General features: G+C 42.5%; 1 protein-coding gene across 1 annotated transcript in view; it reads right to left on the bottom strand.

Moving 5' to 3' along the window:
- Positions 1–606: 606 nt before the first annotated feature.
- Positions 607–25352, bottom strand: part of col4a5 (collagen type IV alpha 5 chain) — a 91568-nt gene continuing 66822 nt past the window's right edge. Inside the window, exons 35-51 of the mRNA XM_088924587.1 lie at positions 21863–21961; positions 21090–21179; positions 20319–20458; positions 18777–18903; positions 18145–18324; positions 17220–17270; positions 16916–17101; positions 9386–9519; positions 8681–8753; positions 8513–8584; positions 7494–7622; positions 6704–6802; positions 6111–6323; positions 4630–4807; positions 3569–3683; positions 2874–3046; positions 607–1795 (exon numbers count right to left, since the gene is read on the bottom strand). Coding sequence (XP_088780713.1) covers positions 1714–1795; positions 2874–3046; positions 3569–3683; positions 4630–4807; positions 6111–6323; positions 6704–6802; positions 7494–7622; positions 8513–8584; positions 8681–8753; positions 9386–9519; positions 16916–17101; positions 17220–17270; positions 18145–18324; positions 18777–18903; positions 20319–20458; positions 21090–21179; positions 21863–21961 — 2141 coding nt within the window. The 3' untranslated portion in view covers positions 607–1713. The remainder of the gene's footprint in view (positions 1796–2873; positions 3047–3568; positions 3684–4629; positions 4808–6110; positions 6324–6703; positions 6803–7493; positions 7623–8512; positions 8585–8680; positions 8754–9385; positions 9520–16915; positions 17102–17219; positions 17271–18144; positions 18325–18776; positions 18904–20318; positions 20459–21089; positions 21180–21862; positions 21962–25352) is intronic.

Below are 25352 nucleotides of genomic sequence, written 5' to 3'. Positions count from 1 at the left end.
ACATTCATCTGCATTAGATGCTGGTTATCATCATGTTTAGATCACCATGTTAAAACTTTAGACACATGCTACATGTGATATTTAGAAATGGAATTTCCAACCCCTAATTTAAAGTCTTACCAGTTAACTATCCATCCTTCCATTTTCTAACAGCATGATTCAATTCAGCTTCTTTTCAGGCAGCTGGATCCCATCCTGGCAAGCAACAGGCTAAAGGCAGGGTCCAGACTTGATGTGGCATCCATTGCAGGGCAGACACAAACACAGACATGCACATATTCACATGAGGGCAATTTCCCCAGAAGCCAATTAACCTATTAGCATGTCTTTGGACTATGGGAGGAAACTGAAGGCACCCAGAGGAAACCCATGCCAACAGGGACAAACCCCACACAGCTAGTACCCCAAGTCCAGAATTGAACCCAAGGCCCCAATGCTAACAACTGTGCCACCCACCAGTTAACCACTCACAGAATAATAGCCAATGTAATTTTGACCTGATCAAACAAGTTTGAACACAACTCAGGAAAACACAAACATCCTGTTCAGGAGACTAGTTGGAAGACCACAGTAATTAAGATCATGTTTCTTGGGAACACACAGGCATTTACGTTATATTTCTTTATTTCAGTCTTAAAAGTTTACAACAACCTCTGGATAATATACATGAAAAAAACACAGATTTTAAAGTTAATACATATATATGTACCTTTGGTGATTGAAAATGTGAAGGGCCTGTGGTGGTCATTAGAAAAATAATTTGCTTTACCAATCTTGCTTAGTTTCATATACATATAGATCTAAATCTATAGAGAATACACACAATTCCGGCATTTATCGTTCAAATTGTCTGAATTTTTATTTTCATAGAAAAATCAAGGCCCTCTTAAAAAAAGACATTAAAATGGAATACAATATTTTTAAAACCCTGATCGAATTATGTATAGTATTTTATAATACATCTTCATACGAGCTCATACTATTAACAATTGGCATCAGTGGAACTGACTTCTGTAAAAAAAAAAAAACAGTAGTTTGCTAAAGATTTATGGTGGGAAAAGGTATGAAATTCTCCTAAAGCCAAATAAAGTTTATAAAAATGCTTCTTTTTAATATATTTATATATAAAATACTGTTTCATTTATAGAAAGTTTACTTTGTACAAAGTGTGTGAGCAAACGGAAAATAAAGAACAATCCTGACGCAGTGCAGGAACTGACGTTTTCCACTACCAAGGTGTACACAATATACACACGTTATTACTTACAAAACAGACAGGCTTATATCGAAGAGTCGGGGGTTACAGTAGTGTTAGTAGCACCATGAGAAAAAGAAAAAAAAATAATTAAAAATGCAGTCTCGCTATTGAAGGGTCTTCAGTGCATTTCTTCTCTCTGATGTTTAGAAAGGCAAAGTGCTGATTTGGTAATGGAAACAATTCCACTCGTGAAAAACCCCAACGCACTTGGCTTTTTCGAATGTGTAACGAGCAAAATAGTAATAAAAATGAAGATAAAGGAAGGGGATCAATCCTCTCAGTCTGTCTGAGAAAACGCACCATTTACACAGCTCTGCCATGGCACTTTTTCTGAGGTACTCATTTAAGTTTGTTTCAAAAGTTTGTGCTGTGTCGCACAGTAGCACCACTAGAGTTGAACTGGAAGACAATGCATCACTGGAATTCTGCCTGTTGTCCCAGCAGCCTCTGCAGCGTTACGTCTTCTTCAAGCACACGACGCAGCGACTGACCCGTGTTCTTAGGTTCCCTGCTTTCAAAGTATCGGGCGTGGGCTTCCTGTGGAGAACAGGACACGGGACATGGAATGCAGGTTTCCTTCCAGCTCAGCTTAAACCTTAGAAATCTGACAGTTAGCATATTTTCCAACCAGTGTTTTCAAGTGGTTTTGGGAAATTTGTAAAGGTAAACCCAAAAATAACTTTAATTAAGGTCTTGACAACTCCACATAATACTGGGAGCACCTAGGATCAGGTGTGTGAATCGCTGAAACAGGACTTCCAAGAGCATTTGCCTTCAATCCTCAACACACCTCAGTCCTAACTGCAAGACTATCACTAATCCTAACCCAAACTCTAAGCCTTCCACTAACACTGTCGGTTACTGTAATCCCCACTGACAACACCAATAGCGTCACATCTGGTACATATAATCAGAACCTGCTGGAAAACTTTCAAAGTGACAGAAAGGCAACCCACAGTTTCCAGTTAGTGGTGCTCATACTGTTAGGGGAAATAAACAAGACTACATTTGTATAGTGAGGTAATTCATTTCTATTTTGAGGTACTTGTACAAACTTCAAGGTGAAGCAGATAAGGATTTATGCAAGAACCTGTTGCTAGTAAAACCTGTAATGGATTAAATTGTAAAGCAAGGGGAATTTGATCTGATCTCCTGGGCTGTAGACAATCATACGTTTACCAAAGGAAATGATTTTGCAGGTCTCCAAATGGTATCTTCAATATAAAGTAAAGACATGCTGTAGCTAAGATACACGTATCAGATTTTGAGGAGAAAACGACTGATAAAGAATGAGGTTTATTCAGGATAGACTGTAGGCGAAGTCACCAGCAGCACATTAACAGTATGACTTCTAATCTGTTGGAAAATTCACTTCCCATTTTCAAGCTTCAAATAAAGTCAGGATCATTTTCTAAAACCATGCAGAAGTGAAAATAATATTCACACTCTCTTCCCCCTGCTACTTAGGTTCTGTCTTGCCAGGACCGCATGCTGAAAATCTTAAAATCTATTTTTATAAACCACTTTAACCTGGTGCGGATCCTAGCTTGAAAGTCTCAGAAACGCACAAGGAAGTTCTTCTCTTGTAGCAGGACTGGGTCTGGGTTTACTGTACCTGAACATCTCATTCATTTCCACTGTGGCCAGCCAGAAGCTGTAGGAGTTGCCGTAGTAATTGCAGGTGCCCCGGCCATGGCATTCGATGAAAGGTGCCGAGCGGAACTCCTCCAGACAGGACCCAGGTGATGCTAGGGCTTGTCCTGAGCCCTCTGCCCCAGCACTTGTATGCTGCCAGGAGACAAGAACCTGGGGTCACAACACACCCCTGGCCGGACCCCCACACAGCCTTCCAGGAGAAAACTGCTAACTGTAATCTCCCTGCCTACTCCTTATCCTTGTACTCCTGAGCCTAGTTTATAAACCCTGATAGGAATACCATGTTATTTAAATGATATTCCCAATTATTATAACAAATTAAGAATTGTTTTTTAACAAAACTTTACATTTACAACAATTGTCCTCAAGGCCTGCTGTCCAGCAGGTTTTGAAGTCTCTTTCAACTTCCAGGTGATCAAGAACAAGGAAAGGCTTCAACTTGTCCAGTTAACCACATAATGAGTTCAATTAGGTAATTAAAAACAGAAGACTTTAATCAGACCAGGTTCCACCCAAACAATCACCACAGTTAGCACCATTTATAGGGCTACAAGTTCTCTAGACTAAAATAGTGAAGTAGAAAAACTAGAAATTCTGAGTTTCAATGAGGGCACTGACTGGCTCTGTCGCACAGTACTGTTGACACCAACATACCATCATGAAGGAGTATCCAATCCACAGCGGCTCCCAGTTCTGGGGACAAGTAGGCAGCTGGATGGTCTGGCTGTGAACAGCAATCACCATGGCAGGAGCTTCACACACTGCGCACCTGAGAGATATGGGCACACAAACTGTCAGACTAGCGATGGCGCTAAAGAGAGCCCCAAATTTTTTACTCAGTGATTGAACAGCAACCTGCATTACTCAGGCCATCTATTGAATTTCTTTTTAATCCAGCAAAGAGAAGACTTCTCAAAGAACAGCCTTAGTCCACATAACCCAAAACAAAGTTACTACAAAAAAGGCCAAAATGATGGGCTTCTCTTCCAACATGATCCTCCTATACAATTAAACTCCCAGTTTCGGACAAAACTTGTGTGAAGTGTGAAAACGAGTGGCACAAGGTGTCAGTCAGGTCTTGCGCATGTCCAAGCTCCTATCTGCCTTGTTTTGTGCTGCTGACAGGACAGTAGTGTGGTGAAGCAGTCCAGAGTTCTGGACTTGAATTTAGAAGTTAGCAGGTTCAGATCCCAGGTTACACACTACTGTTGTACCCTTGAACAAGGTTGTTCACCCAGACCGTTCCAGTAGTATACCAAGCTGTATAGGTGGGTGTGTGGACAGCATGGTGGAGTAGTGGTCAGCATTGCTGCCTCGTGGTGCAAGACCGGGGCTCAATTTCAGACCTATGGCGCAATCTGTTTGGAGTTTGTATGTCCTCCCCGTGTTCGAGTGGGTTTCCTCCGGGTATTCCAGTTCCCTTTCCCAGCCCAAAAACACACTGACAGGTTAAATGGCTTCTGGGAAAATTGGCCCTAGTGTGAGTGTGTGCGTGTTGTCTGTGTGGAGAACTGGCTTCCCATCCAGGGTGTACCTTGCCTTGCGCCTACTGCTTGCTGCTTGCTGGGATAGGATCCGACTCCCCCACAACAGTTAGAAAACGGATGGACAGATAGGTGTGTGCAATCGGAGAGAAGGGATAGCCATATAAATAAATGAGAGTTCAGGTTATTTGAATACAGAAGGACTCTGCCTTTGTTATTCCCAGCTCTCACCTGCTGATGAAGGGCTTGATGTTCTCCCCTGTGACAGGGGCCATGCTCATGGGCATGGGCTCGGGGGTGGACAGCCAGTAGGAATAGTCATTCCGGGAGGCGAAGTTACAGACGTTGTTGATGTTGCAGAACATGAAGGGCATGGTGCTGAAGCGACGCAGGCAGCTCCCCGCCGTCCCTGTAGGGGTCACCGTTTCAACAAGTGAATGAGACTAGGGCCACTAACAACGGCCCACTCAGCCCATCTCTTGCTGGCAGTTATTCAATCCCAGAGTTACCTCTAGACAATTCTTTGCTGAAGGCTGCAATAGTGTCTGCTTTGACACCACAACTGGCAGTTTTCCCTCAGAATCGCCTCCATTTGAGATCCTAGCTACCCCATTGAATTGACCCCAAAGAACAAGTCTAGTCACAGATAACTGACCTGTTTGCAGGTTTTTACAATGACCAGTTTTAATGTGGTAAACTGAACACTGAAATTGAAAGATCATGCCTCATTACCAAAAAAACAAGTGCTACTTAACTGCTAATTATTCAGAATGATATGGGTTAAAACTCCTACAATAACATTCCTTGTTTTCACAGTACTTTGTGGAACTATTCACCCTTTGCAAAGTATCCAAACAGTGTTGCCGACCAAGCTTGCAAACGCTTCAAGTAGGACTTCATATGTAGAATATACACAATGCAATCCAAACTGACAAAAAAAACTGCTAAATGTTAAATATTATTTTTTGTATTTAGGGTTTTTCATCTTAAAGTGCTTTACATAGAAATGGGGACCCACTTTATCCACTGTTTAAATGCAGCCCCACCTGAGTGAGGATCAACAGCCATCTTGCACCAGTAGATAATGTAGAGAAGTGAGAAAACTTCAGTTAAATTAATGGATCTTCAGATAAGCTATGTGCACAAGACCAATGTGTAATGTAACCAGCCCAGGACACAGAGAATAACATCATTATTCTTATGCCATGAGACCTTTAATCACCAGGTGGTCTGGACCTCAGTTTAATGTCTCATAAAAGTTTAATGTCTCCTTTTTAGTACAGTGTTCCTGATCACCATCCTGGAACATGTCTGGAAATTCTGTTCCAGGAGGGAGAGCATTACCTACTGGTCCATTAACACCACTTATAACAGAAGTCTGGTTTTCCTTGCAGGTGTTCCATCCCGATACTGACCAGGCCCAGCCCTGCTCAGCTTGTGAGGAGATCAGAGTGGCAGGGTGTCGCGGAAGTAAAAACAGTCTTTCAATGTTAAGGAGTCCAGTTTTGGTCTAAATGAGAATGATTTTGCTCTTTTCTTTGTGGAAAATGCAGACCATTTCAGAAATGATTGATCACACAATCCTCTGATACTGGAACCCCCTTCATACAACATGGGGAGACATCTAATACCAAGAACAAATATGAGAGATACAGTAGGTGGGCCCTTATGGGCTGGTGTATATCGGCTCCTGGATTAAGCACCTCACTTACCCAGGTCCTGGCCGTGAGCCCTCTCATTTCCTTGTACGTACAGCAGGGAGTAGCCATCGTATATCTCAGAGGTGCCAGGTGGGCACGGGGGCACCTCAGTGCTTTGACTGTGACGGGTGATAAGGAACCCATGCGCCACTGAGGCAGGAGCCGGGGGTCCGGGGAGACCCTGCTGTCCGTCAGGTCCCGGGGGTCCTGGGAAACCTCGCTGCCCTGAAAGAAAACAAGCAAGACCACATTTCAACTAGACAGTACCGGCCATGACAAAGCTCTGGGCAATAGTCTAACCCCAGACAGGTAATGGTGGGGACATTCAGAGGAGTATGAAAAACACCTTCTGAATGGCCCCATACAAGTACAACTCCTATCAGTTCTAGTCGAACTGGAGAACTCTGAACTCTGGTCCTCTAGTTCAAACCATCAGACTAAGTTTTAGGTTTGATGTGTCAAATGCTGGTTATTATCAGACATATTTATCACTTGAAAAATTGTGTTTGCACTGCAATCATAGTTGACACTAAGGTACCGGGTAATGTCATTAAAGTTAAGCACAGTTCTCACTTCTCTGCCGTGGAAAAACCCTACAATCTTACCGGGTTGTCCAGCAGGGCCTGTATCTCCTTTGCGTCCTGGAGGACCGTTGAATCCAGGGGGGCCTTCAGTACCTGGGTCTCCTGGGATCCCGCGCTGACCTGGAAGAGATTGACCTTGCTATGACCACTTTAACACCACCACTCCCTTGTGCTTGAGATGGGCCTCCTAACACTGACATCACAAGTCAAAGGGTTATGAGAGTCAAACCAATCAGAAGCTGCACATCCCTTTCGTGCGATGATAATGAGAGCACTCGAAACGCATTTTAAAATAAATTGAAGATATTTAGGGAGACACCTTTATTCCAGACAACCTACAACCAAAACAGTTAGTGAAATATAATTATTCATATTAAGCAACAGACCCTTTTTTACTGTTTGCTAAATGTAACACAGGAACTTTTACTTCGGAACTAAGACTAAATAATGTGGAAATCTACCATTTTCCATTTCTTACCAGAGATATTTTGTTGGTTGATATACTTCCTTTAGAAGAAAAAGGTTTTGAAACGCACCTGAAGTTGAAATGAAGTCAGTGGAATCTTGTTAAGTCAAGCCTTTACCATAACTCATTTTTACTTCAGTTCCGGTCATTTTGGGAAGATGTAACGTCTGTTTGTTTGTGAGCTGCATCACATTTGTTATCTAGGACCACAGGTGTTTGCTTTAATAAGAAGTAGTGGTTATGACCAGGTAAACTGCTACTCTTTATCCTCCAAGGGGAGTCACACAAATATTTGCCTGTGTCTGGCGATAGAAACTGGACAAGTGTCAAGGCGTCTCATCCTACCTGTCAAGCCGTCCAAACCCGGCGGTCCTTGAGGCCCACGAGGTCCTGGCTGTCCGGGAGGGCCTGGGAGACCCGGTTCGCCCTTCACCACGATGGGAGCACCAACAGGACCAGGCAGCCCTGGAGGACCTGAGAAACAAGGAGCAAGACAAGGCCACAGCTGCAGTCAGCACCACCCACACGTTGGTAAAACTACGCAAAACTCTGGCTGAGACATTCACCTGTATGATTCAGAGCTAAAGCCAGAGTTTCAACTCTACAGAGAGCGTCTTCCTCCTGGGGAATTCCTGTAGATCTACAATTTGCCACAGTACTATCTAATGCTTCATTCTTGAAAAACAAGAAAAAATTTAATGCATTTTGCAGAAACCCTTATTTGGAAAAACAAGCACCCCAGAGCAAAGGGCAATTTCAAATTTCCCCATAATACAGCTGCGCCTCTGGAAAAACTGACCAGCTTTCAGACCCTGCTGGAATTACAGTCTACTTGTGTTATGCTTTAGGTTTGGTGTTAATTCATTTACGCACACCATTATGTAAAAAGCCACTGTTAAATAAAGTACTGCATGGGCTCTTCTAATGTGATCCAATATCAAGTGTACATCCATCCATTTTCACTCCACTTTTCCTGGTGAGTGTCGCGGCTGCAGCAGGCTGAGTAGATCAGCCCAGACTTCCCTGTCCCCAGCAACAGATTCCAGGTCCTCCTGGGGGATCCCCCAGGCACGCCCAAGCCAGCCGAGAGATATAATCCCTCCAGCGTGTCCTGGGTCTGCCATGGGGTCTCCACCTAGTGGGACGTGCCCGGAAGAGCTCCAGCGGAAGCCGACCGGGAGGCATCCTTATAAGATGCCCAAACCACCTCAACTGGCTCCTAACGTCAAGTGTGAAAGGGAATGTTGAGCCATAGCACCTCGTTCCGAGTTCTGATCTTGAAGGTTTCAATTTTTCCAACTTGCACTAGTTAAACAGGATGCGCGTCTTTGAGAAGGAGACAAGCCTGCAGAGCAGATTGGTACCTTGAGGGCCATTTTCTCCTTTATCTCCTGGAGGTCCAGAAGATCCAGGTTCCCCAGCCGATCCCTTGAAACCTGAGAAAGAGACATGACGAGTCAGTGCAGTCTTGACACACCAGCCCCTGTGCTGAGTTACCAAAGAGTATCCTGGACAAACTTTCTCAGACTAACCTGGGAATCCGGGAACTCCCGGAAAGCCAGAATCTCCTTTCTCACCGCTGGGGCCTGGGGTCCCAGGTGTACCCTAAGGAGATGGGATAAGAAGCCATTCAGAGAATTTCAGACTCACCTGAGCTAATGGTTACCAAAACCTTTCCCTTTTCTTAGAAAATGCCATAGTGTGGACTATGTGTAAGCAATGAAGACATTACTGCAGAATTCATACAAACTCCATGCTTTCAAATACACTTCAGCTGCAATTCCTGCATTCAGCCCTTTGCTGACTGCATTTACTGGATCTGTACATTATATAGTGGTAGACATGTTAAACCCTAAGGTCATCAGTTAATTGACTAAGGCTAACACTATTAAGATGCTATTAAAAAGATGAAATGTAATCTATGTAAATGCAGAGTATAAACACCAACTGCTCAACAGGCATTTAGTGTATTAGGTAGAATAGTCTGAAAAATTTAGTTGAAACCTAAAAAATACTAGAAATGGCATTTACTAATCTCTGATGCTCATTTGATACATAACATGAGTAGTAAAAGATTGTTGGTTGACTTTAACAAGGTACACAGAAAATTCTATTGTATTTAAATATTTTTTTGGGCCAGTTTCTCAATTTTGCAGTAATTTTTTTCCAGTCACACAACACTCCACTGACCAAGGCTCCTTTTCCCAGTGACACTACTGCGCCCTCTCCACACTCACCGGAAATCCAGACGGCCCAATCTCCCCCTTCTGGCCTGGAAGTCCTGGCAGGCCCAGCGAGCCGGGATTTCCCTTCTCGCCCTTCACCCCTCCGATCCCAGCAGGGCCTGGGGGGCCTTCAGGGCCAGGGGGCCCTTCACATAGGAACAGAGTAAAGGTCAGTCAGTTTGGCAACACCCAAGAGCCCGTAGGTTCACACAGAACCCTGACCAGCCTAGAAACACTGCCATGTAATTGGGATCCTACAAACAGTGGACGACATAGTCAGACCTTTCCTTGTTTTTAATAACTTATATGTTAAGTGTGTTATCATGTGAGTCACTCCCTTGTGTGTATTTTCTTTTTCATAAATATTGATCTTCAGGTTAAAGAGTATTAAATACTCCAAATACACAACAGACATGTACATGCATCATTTGAATGTTGCTGCATATGTTGCACCAAGCACTAAAAATGATGCTAAACCAAATGCCCTGACTTCTTACGCACAGATTATGTCATTTGTGCATTTATGTATAAAGCATTGTGCATTTGATTATGTCTTGTGTAGCAGTTATGAAGGGATGATGAAGTCTTTATGCAACAACATTCAAACAAAGTGTTACCTCCAAAAAATCAATACTTCTATGCTGTACGTTGCAAAGAAGCTGTAAACACTTGTTAAAAATGTATCTGTAGCCACAGTATCCAATGAACTCAGGCAGTGACATACTGTACAAGCATCTACAATAAACACTGAAGCAACACTAAACTGCTGAAATAAGCGCTGACACGCAAACACCAAATCAAACTTCCCTCTAACCCTCGAGGGGGACATTCTGATGGTACCAACAGCATTCCAAGCATCACACTTCCTGTTGTGCAGGAGACTGTGAAGCAGCATGGACTCTTTACACTGCTACAGAAACACAACTACAAAGTAATGTATGAGGCAGTGATATTGTGTAGCACTGGACCTTGTGCATAGAAGAGATAATTTTGAGTCAGCAGTGTCTTAAATTCTCCAAATCATTGTGGGACCTGTTTAGTAAATGTGAGCAAAGGCGCTCTGTGAATGTACATAGTTTGGTGGTTGCAGTTGGATTTATAATTCACTATGTAATTCACACTCAGTTCAAACCTGGTTTTCTCATCTGCAGTTAAGATAAATGCTATATAACTTGTTTATGCTTTACCAAATTGCTTCTGTTATATGTAGATGAGGACAATTCTCTGAAGTTCAGCATGTGTGCTGTACAAATGCTAACTTGGGATGTGGAAGATAAAATACATATATGGAAGGTACTAATGGAGAGTTTTCTGGTTAGGACTGCACTAGAGGTCTTAATTCACTTGCGTAATTGAACAAAATTAAAACTTCTCCCAAGGCAACCCTTAAATGCCCAGAATGAACAACCCCTGCCTGCCTTAAAAAAAACTGTCAGTGGTTTCAGTGGCAAACATAACTTTGTAGTTGTGCGGAATTATTTCTTCAAAAGCAGCAACATGAAGAGTCCAACCTATTCTTTTATCGTTACTGTGGATATTAACTTATATAGACACAGCAGCAATAAACCACAACTTTGAACATGCACACTGTTGGGAAAGAAGGAAACTGAGCAAAGAGAGGATTTGAGAATGTGAATGTGCTGCATTTTTTCCTAGAAAATGAGGAGAGAAGGCAGAAGGGATGGGAGGAAGGCAAGTCAGTGTAACTTGAAAACGGAGTACCCCATAGTTCATAGTGCACAGGAGGCAGTGTGAACAGTTACTGAAGACTCTAACCTGGAGGACCTAAGTTCAAAGGTCACCCAAGATCCAGAATTCCCCCGTTTTGAAGGGCCACACCCATCACAGAGTACAAAACAAGATTAATGGTTAGCATAGTAGGAGGGAAAAAAAACAAGCACTTATATTACAATGAACAAACAAAGTCATGGTCAACTACATGTCTGAGGGACAGCCAGATCCTGGAATATACATACAGGAAGACATGCAGGTACTGTACATGTTCCGGCATGTACTGAGTCGCTGTTAAACTCTGGACTGAACAGGGAAAAAAATGCCTGTTCCTTCACTGGGAGACCTGATTAAGATGAAGAACATGTAATACCATTGTTGTATTAACTTCCTTTACTGGTTCACATCAATCATATCCGATCAGACGATAGGATGTGACAGGATTTGGCTGAACACAGACTACAATTTTCTTAACAGAACTTGCTTTTAAAACTTGAAAAACCTACAATTCTGCTGAAGAACTGATCATACGAAAGGTATAGTGCCACGATGTGTAAAGAGCACTACCACCAGTCAATACCTCAAATCTGGCTACAGATTTTTTATGTCAATTGCATCTTCTGGTTGATTGTTTTAAAATCTGATTCTGAATCTAAACTGGCACTGTTTTTGGAAAATGATTCCTTAAGGCTGAAGAGCAGCCCAGCAGGGTTATATTTCACTGATATTCCCAGGAGATGCACTTGTGTCAAGTCGGCAGAAGTTTTATTTCCAATTGCTGTGTGGGGAAAATAACGTGAAAACCACTGGGGAAAACATGAAAACGTGCAGATGACAAAAAGCAGAGTATGTGGTAATCCTCAGAATTTGACGAATTATACATGTACAGTAATCAGGTAACACTGGACCCATGGCTTAGCTCCTTACGGGAGTTTCTTGAAATGGGGAGAGATCAACGGGTGGTGGCTCATGAATGCAGATTAAAACATGCTGAATCTATTTAATCAGAAAAGGACTGTAGGCATACTGTATCAGTTACTTTAGCGAAACATTTGTGGTAGTTCTTTGATTTAGTAATTGCCCGCCATTTTAAATGGTCTTGATAGAGAACAAAATGTTCACCGGCCAGGCTTTTTAAAGGATAATCGCGGGAAGAAGAGACAAAATCCAGTGACCCATGATTTCTGCTTCTTCAACCCTGCTGGAGCTACTTCAACAGGATGATGTCTAGAAGTGTCTGGCCACAGCTAGCCATCTTGATGGCCACACAGTGCACCAGCACAAGACTGACCAAGCGAAGCAAGATGCTCTTGTGCATCAGACACTGATTGTGTACAGTATCTGTATATAAATCTCATATTCCAAAATAAAAATGTCATGCCAAGTGCAGCTCTAGGGAGATATAAAGGAGGAATCTCTAAAGCCTAAAATGAAAACAACTCCCTAAGTCTTCAGACCAGAAACTGCCTTTGACTTATTTTAATAACCAAAAAAAGTGCCAATTAATTTGGGAACACACTTCTTTGTACTTTTAAGCCTGTCATTAACTTCCTTTTACTTCTGCTTTCAAAATGGATTATACACTTGTCTGAGAGCCAATACAAAGCTTACAATGGTGATGTATCTTGTGTCTAACACCATTAATTTAGCTAGAATCATTATATGGTTAAACCACAAGAAGGGAAAATTTGAAGTTGGAATAAAAATGGCAATCAGGCATTCTGATTACATATAAATAATATACTGATTTGATAAAGTTTTGTGATATTAAAATTATAACTGCAAATGAAACATTCTGCAGACAGGGGATAAAAGTACAAAGACATTCCTGCTCATCTTACAGGGCTTTGTGCTGTAACATTCCCATCCACAGCTCTGCCAATCAGTTCAATCACATTTGAACTGTAAATGAAGTTTTGCAGTTTTAGAAATCCTTAACAGTTCTAGAATGAATGAGATACTTCAAACAGATAATCAATATAGTAAAGAAGGAACACTTCCTCAGACAGTGAATATGATCACATCATTAAATTAAGGCTCTGATTCAGATGTGACGCTAAAATTTAATTTAACAAAATTTCAATGATTCCAAATAATTCCTCCACTTAACTCTCTAGAAGTGATTTTAATTATATTGGCAGAGTGGCTAATTTTGATTTTGTCTCCTCAATACATGATCCTCTATGATATTACAGAACATCATACTGTTACTAGGAAGATTCAAACGATAAATTCTTAATGGACGAACTGTTCACAAACAGAAAAATATTATAAACTTATAAAGTTTTTCATCTTGTTTTTCAAACAAATTTACAACTGTTTCTAATTTTCTCTGATACAGATACATGATATGCCAACCAACTTCAGTGCACCCAATTTATCCATTCAGAACTTTCAAATGTGCAAACTAGGTTATAATGATGTTGCCTGTTTTTTAGTTTTTAAAAACAGCATTTCAAAGATGCAGCCAGTTAGCTGTAGTTAAACTAAACCCACAGCAGACAATCTGGGCATTTCATCATGGCATTCAGTTCATGGTGTACAGTAGTTTTATGCAGTATAGGAACACCACAAAAATTTAAAAATTAAAGCCCATGATGTGGCATACTATAATTCAGACAAGTATCAAATTGAAACTGTTTGCTGTATCAGCTGAACAGTCCTAGAGAGTCACAAAAGAGAGCACTGTTACAATGTGCAGGGCTTATAAATTTCCAGAAAAGATCAGGCTGTTATGAAAGAACTGATGAGCAAATAAACGATTCTTTGATATGGCTTAACAACCAGAAAATATGAAAATCAATGAATACATGCCTTTTGCATTATTGTCACAGTCTTTCCTCCCCTAAATCTATATATTGGAGCACAGCTTTAATAATGGTGTTACACCTATGTATTCACTAACTGCTGTGCCTAACATTAGGATAAACAGTTCAGTTCATCAACCACATGCTCCACTCCCAGAGTAGATTATACATTTTACATTTAATCTTTTGATGGCTAAAACTGATGAACATTCAAACCTACACAAAAAAGCTCATACCTACAAAGACAACATGCTGGCTAGGGGCCTCCCGAAGGGCTTAACCAGTAACAGCACTTGACCAAGCACTGGTAGAGCTCTATAGTCTTGGGTTCGAGCCTGGTCATGTCACTAACTGACTAGCACTGGTACACGATTAGCTGAGCACCGACATGGGTCGGGTGGTATTATGGGATTAGTTCTCCAGGGCTCTCTTGACGCAGCTACCCCTTTGTCCTCCTGGGCACCTGCAGGCATGCTGTGTTGCTGGTAAGGAACACCTCTCTGCTCCAACCAACACTAAACCTCCGATACAGGGCTGTGCTGCCTGCAATGCACTAAAAGCCAAGCAACTCAAAGGTAGGTGGGTTGGAGGAGTCTCCCTAAATTTGCTCATTTTTCCCGTGTGCAATCAGGGTGTTCATTGCAGCGAGCCAACTGGTTGAAAACACACAACTAAGTCGTCCAAATCAGGTGGGTTTATCAAAAATAACTGGCAATTATACATTGATATAAAAACAATGCTGTCTTTTTGTCAGCTTGAGGCTTCTTCATTGCCCAGTGGAAATTCACCATTAAGCACAAGATGGTAAAACCCGCTGACTTTTAGACAATCTGAACTGAAAAACAAGCATAGCAGTTGGCTGACATATCAGACACACACTAAACTGTGAAATCTTTTTGGAGACAAACACATTCTGATGACAGTGATGATGTAAAGTCTAGAGCACCCAACTTGAAGGCATGCACAACAATTCAGAGGTTCGGCGTCTAACCTGTAGGACCTGGGGGGGGGGGTGTCAAATGTCACCACGAGACACCATTAGGTAAAACGCCACAAAAAACAAAAAACAAGTTAAAGTCCATTGCATCAATATTGCATAGCAAACCTTATAATGCAAAAGGATTACCCATAACATTCACTTGGGGTTAGTGAATTAAAGGTCATCCAAAACCAGTTGTTTTGACACTACAAATAATGCTTTTCTATGTTAGCCTTTCATTTGGCTAACCAAGTCATTGCAAATCTTAGCAAAATTGTACTTTTTAACAATAGAAAACTCTGTAGTGCCAAAATCAAGTTTGGATCAAAACTGTTAGTAATTGGGTACCTTTTGGAGACCATGCAGTCAGAGTGGGACAAAAAAGCTGAGCTGTTTTCAAATACACCACTGAATCCGAGACAAAAGCAATTTGTACTCCTTCAATTATTTGTACCGATGAAATACCATTTCAGTGTTTCCTGCAGTGCATTTACTCAGTGTTACAACAGTTTAATGTGCCAGACGTTTTCTGTCATATAACAAAGAATAACATACAGCAGACCTGCACTCCAGAGACAGCACCTATACTGCTCCAGTTACTCAGATATCTGAATAAAATTAATTATCATTGTCAATTTTCTAAAAATGGTACACTGATTTATAAAACAAGTAACATAATATTTCTACAAGATATGCTCTGTGCATTGCAGCACAATGATTTCATACAATGCTGAAAGAGAACGTTGTTTAATTCTTAACTTATTTGTCACTGGAAATATCTATTGTAACACTTCATCTCCTGCTGCATTACATTAACATTCTTATTGAGCCTAAATGGATTTAATTGTTTAGAGCTCAGGTTAATCAGGGTGTAAGTTATCAGTCCACAGACACTGACATACTCTACTGTAAAAAACAGGCAAAAGTCTTTTAAACAGTATTTTCATTGCAATAAGTATTGTGATCAATTACATTTCATGACAGTATCTAAAGGAGATGGAAGACCAATGTGAAATTTAAGCTTCTGTAAATGATTTTGACTGCTTCAGTCAAGCAGTTTTCCTTTACCAAATTAATGAGAGAACCTAAGGTGAGAACCTACTAAGGTGGAAAACCTACTCATTCGGGGTAGTTTAAAAAGATTCTTCTGCAGGGGATGTGTCTACTGTTGATGGTTAAACCACTTGCTGCTAGAGTGTCCTAACAAAGGAGCTGTACAGTTAGGAGCTTAATAGACACCTTACACACGGGTTCAACTGCTTTGAGAGTGTTGTTTATCTCAACCAAATAGGAAGGAGCAACTGACAAGAATTTTGTACTTCTTTACTGTTAGAGAAATGCACTGGCCTGCTTAAGTCTACCTACGTCCAGGTAATTCATAGCTACTGGAGAACAGACACGCCTGGGACTAGGGCAGTGTTCATTAACAAACACCAAGTAGGTGGAATTAATCACAGCTCAGCTATTTCAACCACTGATAAGTGAGAAACCTGATTTGAAAAAGAAATCCCTGTGAAAAGAAGGAAACAGACTTGCTTTCTGTGACTGGGGCAAAGCACAATGGAAAGATGACCATGGATGATGGAGGACAGACACACCAAATGGATTCTTCCATGCTCTCAAGCCTACAAACTCATGTGAAGAACAAGTGGATTTCTGGTCCTTTTTGGGAGTGACATTTCATTACAGTGTGCAATGCAATCTCTTCATTCTGTGCTCACTCAACATAACAGTGATTGGAAGTGCGCACATGTGCTCAGTGATCATGGCTTCGTTCGTGTAGCATCCCATGCAAATCACAAAATGAAGAAACCACTTTGTTGCCTGGTTTTCAGAGACACAAAGCAAGGTTTAGACTTAAGCCAAGGTTTGGACTTTGATACAGTTTTATAGTCTGGAACTGGTCTTGCAAAAGAACCCAAGTACAGTATAGTTCCAGCGATTTGCCAAATGATATTCAGAGTACACATGGGAAACCAGGCAGCAAGTTGGCCAGAGGGATGTGATGATGTGCTCCACACTTACCGCTTCTCCCTGGTGGGCCCGGGGGGCCTGGGTTACCTTTGGGACCCTGCTGAGGTAGACCAGGGGGACCTGGAGGACCCGTATTCCCAGGAGGCCCAGGCAAACCTGGGAAGCCTGCCTCTCCTTTGGTACCAGGAAATCCAGGGCTACCTGGAAGACCTGGTAGACCCACATCTCCCTTTGGACCTGGAGGAAAACACACATGGCTCCAGTTACCACATCAGCAGACAGCAGCACCACTAGGACTGGAATGGACGGGCTGTCGGTGAGCTCCGTTTACTGAAGATGGATGAGGAAACCTCACCTGGCAATCCAGGAAGGCCTGAGGAACCAGGGCGTCCTATTCCTGGCTGACCTAAAGAAGCACAGAAAACAGATGTTAGTGTACTACCTGTATTGCAGCACATCCCGTTCATCTGTAAAAACCCCACCATTTTTGTTTGGAGTTTAAAGAGTCACTAAGAGCACAAGTAATGTTTCTCTGTATTAACCACACTCTGCTGTTGCTCTGTACCTTAAACTGGATTTTGAGGTGCACATGCACTTTCTTAAAAGAGCTACAGGAAAGTGTTTATGAAGCCCACAGTTTGTCTCCATAGGTAAAAAATATAGTACACATGTACAGGGCAACCCTGCTATTGGTCTCCACCGTGTTTGTCATTTGGCTTTCTTGTCATTGATTAGGAATGATTTCATAATTCGGCAAATTTGTTTAGATTATTTATCACTAGCAATTGTTTTGCTGCTCTTTCATCTTGCTGACAATTTACAGCATCATAGTAAGATGGTTAACTCAGGAAGCTTATTTGTATTGCACACTACTGTATTAGTGTTATTTGTTCCTCGTGAGCAAATTTAGGACCTGAAAAAAATATATTTTCCGTTTTGGAAATTACAGTATGTATTATGCATAAAGCGGTCATGGAAAGAAAGTCAAATGACATTCTGTACTATGCTGCAGGATCAGCCTGTTCAGTGTGCACATCTGAGATCGTTTGCTTTTGTATCATACAACATTAGTCCTTCAGGAGAGCAAACATTGCTTTAAATGAAAAGAGTGATTCACGAAGAGAGAGAGAGAATGAAAAGGTCACGTAAAATGAAATATTTGGGATCTGAAAAAGAGTGGTGAATGTGCTACAAGTATTCCACAAAGGGCATTACAAAAAGTCCCTCCATTTGTGGATGCCTCCCAAAACAGCAGCCCTGAAGCCGGAGGAGTTGCTCACCCGGATCGCCCTTCAGCCCGGCAGGACCAGGGATGCCATCTCGACCTGCTTGGCCCTTGTCTCCAGGAGGCCCAGGGGACCCAGAGCTGCCTGAATTTCCTAGACGACCTGGGGGCCCTGGAAGGCCTGGACTGCCTGGGGCCCCATCAAGACCTTTCAGTCCAGGCTGTCCGGGAGGGCCTGAAAAACAAACCGCTTCGTTACCATTTCGACGTCTTAATCAGGTTCAGAAAACATATATACTGTACTACTAGAAAATGCTCAAAATATTGAAACTTCATTTTTCACAGGCTGAACTCCTTATTCGAATATTTACACTACGACCTGCGGGGCAGACACAGAAAAAAATTAGCTCCGATTTGAGGCGAGAACAATACTGAGCTTCTTCTTCTCATCGAAAACTGCAGTAGAAGAAAGGCTGTTTCAAATACGGGTGTCAAATGAACTGAAAATGCCACTGACTCAAGTCCATCAGAGATAAGTGTCCAACGGCTTGCCCAGCTGGAACGGTTCAGCCTTTCCCAGTAGTATGTCTGGTGAGCCATTAAGAAGACTCATATAGCTGCAAGGCCTCTGGGCCTTGAGAAGCCCATGTCCATTGGGTTGGGGGACCCCTGCAGGAGTTCTTGTACCTTGAAATCCTGGCAGCCCTGGATCCCCCTTGCTGCCCGGGCTTCCTGGGAGACCTGGCAGTCCTGGAGTCCCTGGTGAGCCTTTTGTTCCTGGGAGACCAGGGAAACCTGGCTGGCCTGACTCTCCCTGAGAAAGTACAGAAAAAGTTAAATCCCAGCATAGCAGTCTGTTCAAGAGCCTCAACCCTGCTAGTTCTCTACGAACCTATCAAAGGGTCGCACATCTTCTTCCTCTTTCTGATGAGTTAAAGTGCTCTAGAAACCCCACTGAAGTTTGGTCTTCAGTGGAAAATTATGGAAAAGTCAAAATTCTAAAAAAAACATTCTAAAGTCTGTTGTTCCATAAGTGTACCAGTTAACGTAGTTCAAACCCTCTTTTTAAGTTCACAGTTTTGGTAAAGCAGGCACTGATACCCATTAATACCATCCCCAGTCTTGCCACAGATGGGTAGCTCTTTTATTAGTATGATAAAATCCTGCTTATAGCTATAAGTGGGTTAAAATTACAAGCTTGAATGCTTTTATCAAACCCAGACAGTCTTTTTTTCAGTATTTCGGTACATTGCTAAATCAATGCAAAACATATTAAACCAGATTTTCAAACATGCTTTCATAGCAGAGTAGCAGGAGTAATCCTGAATTACCAAAGATTCTAAATTAAGCACCAGGAAGTACTAGTTATTATAATGAGAAAATTGGTTGGAACTTTGAAAGGCTGGTGTTTTAGGTTAAGTAAAATAAAAACATTTTAAAGAGAAAAGGTAAGGTCTTCATTTCGTCTTTTGAAAATATAACTTGGTCATGTATGTCTCAAGAAACAGTATCTTTCACTACCTGCACACTGTGATGGCACTAGTTTCTAAACAATTTGCCTATAAGATAACACAAAGCTGAAGTAAAGATTCCATAGCTGTGTGCAGGATGCTATTCACCAATGCATAATGAGACAACTAGTCACTTTTCTCATTTTCAAGCATCATATGTTGTTTTGAAACAAAAAGGTTACAAAAACACCTCTTGAACATCTAAAACAAGTGCTCTTTTTTAACCTTCAAAATACCAGAGTTCATCTTTGACCATTCATCACCTCTGACGTATGAGATATTGAGGATAAGACTCCTAAATTAAGTCATTTCAATTTGGATATTAACAAGTCATGAATTTCTTAAGAGTACAAAAATGCACATTCATACTTCCTCTCAACATTTTAAAAACAGAAACACTGAAAATAACTTCTTCCCACATTTGTAGCTTGCACAGATTGGTCCTAATTTTGTACGAAAGTGTTTTTGCAGTAATAATAAATAAATGACATTTATAATCACAATTAACATTCCTGATATTTTTGAGAAAACCCAACAAACTTATAAACTGCACCATTTTTTTAAAATTCTACTCTGTAAAGAAACTTTGTAAGATGCATATTTTATTTCCTTCTCGACAGGAAATTTTAATGAGTGACTGGAATATCTCTGGTCCAGCTCCTCCTTTCAATGGAATCAAACAGGTGTCGGTACAGTAGGTGTGAGGTTAGCTTTGTACCTTGGCCCCAGGAAAACCTGGGGTTCCGATTCCTGGAGGTCCAGGATCACCTTTATCTCCCTTAAACCCAGGGGTTCCGGGCTGGCCAGACTGGCCTGGTGGACCTTGCAGACCAGGGGAACCTTTGACACCAGAGGGACCTGTGGAGCCCAGATGATGAGTTAAGACCAAGCAAACAGGTGTCAGAGTCACCATGCTGTATCAATCAAACTCACACTTTTTTTAATGCCCTTGGAATCATTTAAATATCCCTGTCACATCACATCAGTTTGTCCACTCTTTTTCTGATCATATAGCTGATACCTTTATAAAAAACTCAGTTATCAGAATACAGTACATTAAGTATTCAAGGATTCAGAAGGATTTAGAACAAATTTGGAGAGGAAATAAGTTATAAAAGCTTTAAAATAGATCTGGTACTCCTTGAATGTTTAATGGTTATTTCTGATTCTATACAAAAATTGGGATAACATTTATACAAAAGCATATATGCAATTGAATTAAATCACAATTTCTGCCAGCATTCAGACAATCAGGTCTCAGTAGGAAGAAGTCTGTTGAGTCTGCATGAACAATGACACTTAAATAGGTTGCTTTTAGAGTTGTAACAGAATCTGTCACAGCAGCACTCTCTTTTAGAGGCAAACGCCTTAAGGAAAATAATGTGGGTAAAAACAGAGGGAAGCATTTGATTCAATCTACCGCAGTCTGGCACTGACGTGTAGGCCGACAGTGTGGTGGCCCAGGACAGCGAAGAGATAAGCTACGCACCAGGAAAGCCCATTTCTCCCATGCTGCCCTTTGTCCCGGGGAAGCCCGGACTTCCTGGCTGTCCTGGTATCCCTGCTTCTCCTTTCGGACCTGCAGATCAAAGAAATTACATTTCCAAGCTGCACCCTCAACACTACAGCAAGCTTCTTGCCCTGCCAATGCAAAATCAGTTTTAACTAAAATTACAGAATATGGCCAAAACATTTGCATCACTTTGGGTTCATCTGTAATGAGCTACCTAAAACTCTAGTAGTTCAGGTGGGTAGCTGTGTCAGCATGCGTAGGCTGCAAAGGAACAAGTAATTAGGTTTATTCCATGCTGAAAAGAGACGAAAGAAAACACAACGTTTCGGCCATGGAGCCTTCTTCAGGTGTGAGCAAGGTGTGAGATGTGAGCTCACACCTGAAGAAGGCTCCACGGCCAAAACATCGCATTTTCTTTCGTCTATTTTCAGCATGGAATTAACCTATTACTTGTTCATTTGTTACCTAAAGCTCTTTTGAGTTTAAAAACCGCTGGCCACAGCTGTATGTAACCAGGGTTTCTCTTGCATTCTGTAACGATGTACTTTTTAAAATTCTTCACTGACATGTTTGGCTTCCCCAGTTAACGGGAGACTAGCCACGTAGAAATATAAGCACTATGGGAATATCCATGCAAAAATATCCATGACATCCTTTCATGAGGGAGTCAGGGCCCTTTTCTAGGAGTGTGAAAGCCATGCATCATTGATATGTTTACACTGCCGTCCAAGAGCAGCTGCCTCACTGACCTGGGAGTCCTGGTGGCCCTGGCCTGCCGTCCAGTCCTGGTGGACCGCTGTCTCCTGGGAGACCCTGAATCCCCTTCTGCCCTGGAACTCCATTGATCCCTGCAAGGCAAAAGGAACAGACATGGATACCGAGTGAACTGTGCAATCAACTTGTATTCAGTCAGACCTACATGTGCAAGTGTTTCGAGTGTGTAGCGGCGAGGCTTAATAATAAGGCAGAATTAAGTGTTTCTGAGCTTCCCAAATGAGGCCCCATTTCTCTGTTCATCTCTGTGGTGCAGCCACAGAGAGACCATTAGGGTGATTTAAGGTTTCCTAGGACAGCTCCCAAAGGGGGGTGCACTTAGCTAAGCCTGGCTATCATGATCAATGGTCATCCATTGGCGCCTATCTGTCTAGGGAGTGCCAGTTGGACATCTGGACTGCATTCCTAAGTGTCAGGAGTAAGTGACTCATATCTCACCGTGGTCAACCAATCAGGGACTGGTAGGGCTGAGTAACCCACGTGGGACTCTGATGCCCATGGAACTTTCAGCCAATCAACGAGCTGAAGTTCCTCCAGGTAAAAACAGGCAACACAGGCCTGGAGACTCGAGATTCAACAAGTAAGATTCAACAAGTGAGATTCAACAAGATTCAGATTCGGGAGATTCAGTAAGATTCTGGAGAGGATTCTGTGGACTGTTCTAAAGGGAATTCAAAGGAGAATTCCAGGGCAGGACGGCCCAGGAGCAGAAGGCTCCCAAGGGCAGGACATTCTCGCAGCGCGCCTCCTGACCATCCTGAGACTCAGCCCGGACAACCACGGAACGGCCAGTGTGTCCGAGTGCCAGAACTTTCCTTTGTTCTAAGAGTCTAGAGTGGAGGTTGCCAGAGAGTAACCAGCAGCAGGCCTCGTGGACAGGTCAGAACTGTGGACAGCTGAATCACTATTCAGAACTAGCTCTTCATCAGGAACGAACCAGTCCTCTTCCTGACTTGCTGGGACCCACAGTCATCTTTTCTCCTGTGCACAAACTTTGCTAGTTAAAGCCAACACTAACTAGCCGGTCAGTGAGCATCTGCAGCACACCGTCGCAAGCCGCACAGCACAGCCTGGCACCGAGCCAGAGAGCGCGGATTGGACAGCAACAAGCCTGCAGCTGATTGTTTGTGCCTGCAGGAGATCTGAATCCCCAGAAATTGGATGAGTATTCAACTTCAATGCATTACAGCTCGAGAATTCAATTGTTATCCAAACCAGTTGATATCAATTTAATTCCTAAGAGTTATGTACTTGTTTTGAGTATCTAATGTAGAAGTTATAACCAAGTTCATTTACGAAACGGTCTTAATGAATGATATACTGAACGTATGTCCTCTTGATGTGTAACACTTCGTAACTGATTGAATATATACCTTTTGTATTCTGATAACCCTCACGATAAGATCTGTTAGGTTTACATGCATATTCTATGTATTAATAAAAGTATCCTCGTGTATTAGTACCTGTGTGTGTGCGTTGTTTGAGTTATATCGCATGGTTGGATTCTAAAGCCATCAAAAGAATCAACTTTGTGATTTACTGCTACAATTGATAATTGTCTCAGTAAATGCCCAAACCCTACAGAACTGGTGCCTTCAGAGAGCCACTATGATTACATATTTGGCGTCCCTGAACGGCTATGAAACACTACATTTATTTGGCGTCCCTGGACCGGCGTGGCAAGACTGAAATGAGTCAACCAAGCGGAATAATTCATATAAAACGCCGCGGGTTTCATACACGACAATACAGTGTGCTGAAAGCCGAAAGGAAAAAAGTTCCCCTTGCTCTTTAAGCAGTGCTTGAGTGTTTTGTGATCTTTTGCAATCTACCGGGTTGATTGCATACTTGATCTTGTGGTTTTCTGTGGTAAAACTGTGATTTCGTACTTAAAAGTAATACTCTTTAAGTTTAACGATGGTTGCTAAAAGGTCTGAATTCGAGTCGCTATTAAGCACTCTCTCTAGCAGCGACAAGTCTGACCATGATCTCTTCCATATCTCCCTCAGCGGAGAAGCTAGAAGAATAAATCTCCATTCTCTGAGAGAGCTAGCGAAGGACATAGAGAGATTTGACCCCGCAGTGTCAGAGAATAATATCGAGAGTTATATTCAAGACCTCAGGTATAACCTGCAGTTCCTGCCAAACGCCACAGAACAGGAGAAAGTGTTTCTGGTCAGGAAAACTACCAGCAGAGCTGTACATGAGTGGATGGCTAGGCAGATGAAAGAAGTCTGTAATGACTTTGAGCAGCTATGTCAAGCACTTATCGAAGAATACAGTGCGTTTATTGACCCGACTGCCGCGATAGCCGCCGCTCTTAACATTAAGCACGAGAGAGCAGAGTCCCCTCGCGAATATTACGAGAGACTTAGACGAACTTATTTTGCAGGGCGAAATGATGAGGGTTGCGAAGAGAACACACATTTCAAGGGTTTATTCATTGCGAATCTCCATCCATCAGTCAGAAAGATGATCTTAATGCATACAGATGCACAGACCATGAAAATGACTGATATTAAGAGATTCGTGCAGAAAGCCTGGGAGTATGATGTCCAAAGTCGCTCTGAGCAAAAAGCTGTTAAAGCGACTGTGTTCGCCGTCAGAGCCAGCAGGGTTAACTCCCTCCTGCTCGAAGGAGCACAGGCTCCTGAGCTGGCTAAGCCCCGTTCCAAAGCAGGCACACAGGACCGCACCCAGCGTCCTAAGTGCCATGAGAACACCGGGGGAGGGAAAGGGCTAGATAAAGCTGAACAAAAGGATTCAGTAGCCACCCGCCTGGCCAGGCTTGAACAAGTTTTATTAGGACAGGGACAACCGCTCCCCAAGGCTGCCGGAAGCGTGAATGAGCTGATACTCTCCACTGGAGGAGGCGGAGACCCGCCCCCTCCCACTCCCTCAGTCTATCTGATTGAGCGGAAGGGTTCCTGCCTGGATGAGGTCAGCCACTCCCAAGCGAGTGCTGACTCCACCCCTGAAGTCACAGAGCAGGCAGTAAAACACAGAGGAAAAGCACGAAGCTTTTACCTCAAGGCTGCCATGGGAGATGTCTTACCCAGTGAGACACTGATTGACACTGAGGTTGAAAGGTGTTTGATGTCACACGGCAAGCTCAAACGGGTAGAAAAAGAAAAGGGTATGCGACTCAGAGTGGAACCTTTGGTGGATCACCAGAAAGGCAAAGTGTGGAAACAGGTCAAGGCTCCTAAGCCTTCTGTACAGAAGGAAAGGGGGGCCAAGAGGCAGACTGTGCTTACACAGTGCCCACCGAACACAGAAGCCTATGCGGAGATTCCTTCTGTTCCCTCTGGACAAGAAATAAAAATATTTTCTTGTTCCCCGGATATACAGGGAAGTCGTGCCCTGGCCAAGGTCCCAACAGCCTCCATGCCACAGGAGCGGTGCTCCGAGCAGCCGCCTGATCCACCAGGTAAAGCACACACCTTTTACATCCCTAAAGAGGAG

Source organism: Atractosteus spatula, chromosome 9, assembly GCF_055471065.1.
Source record: "Atractosteus spatula isolate fAtrSpa1 chromosome 9, fAtrSpa1.hap1, whole genome shotgun sequence".
Classification (NCBI taxonomy): Eukaryota; Metazoa; Chordata; class Actinopteri; order Semionotiformes; family Lepisosteidae; genus Atractosteus; species Atractosteus spatula.
This window is presented reverse-complemented; position numbering and strand designations above follow the sequence as displayed.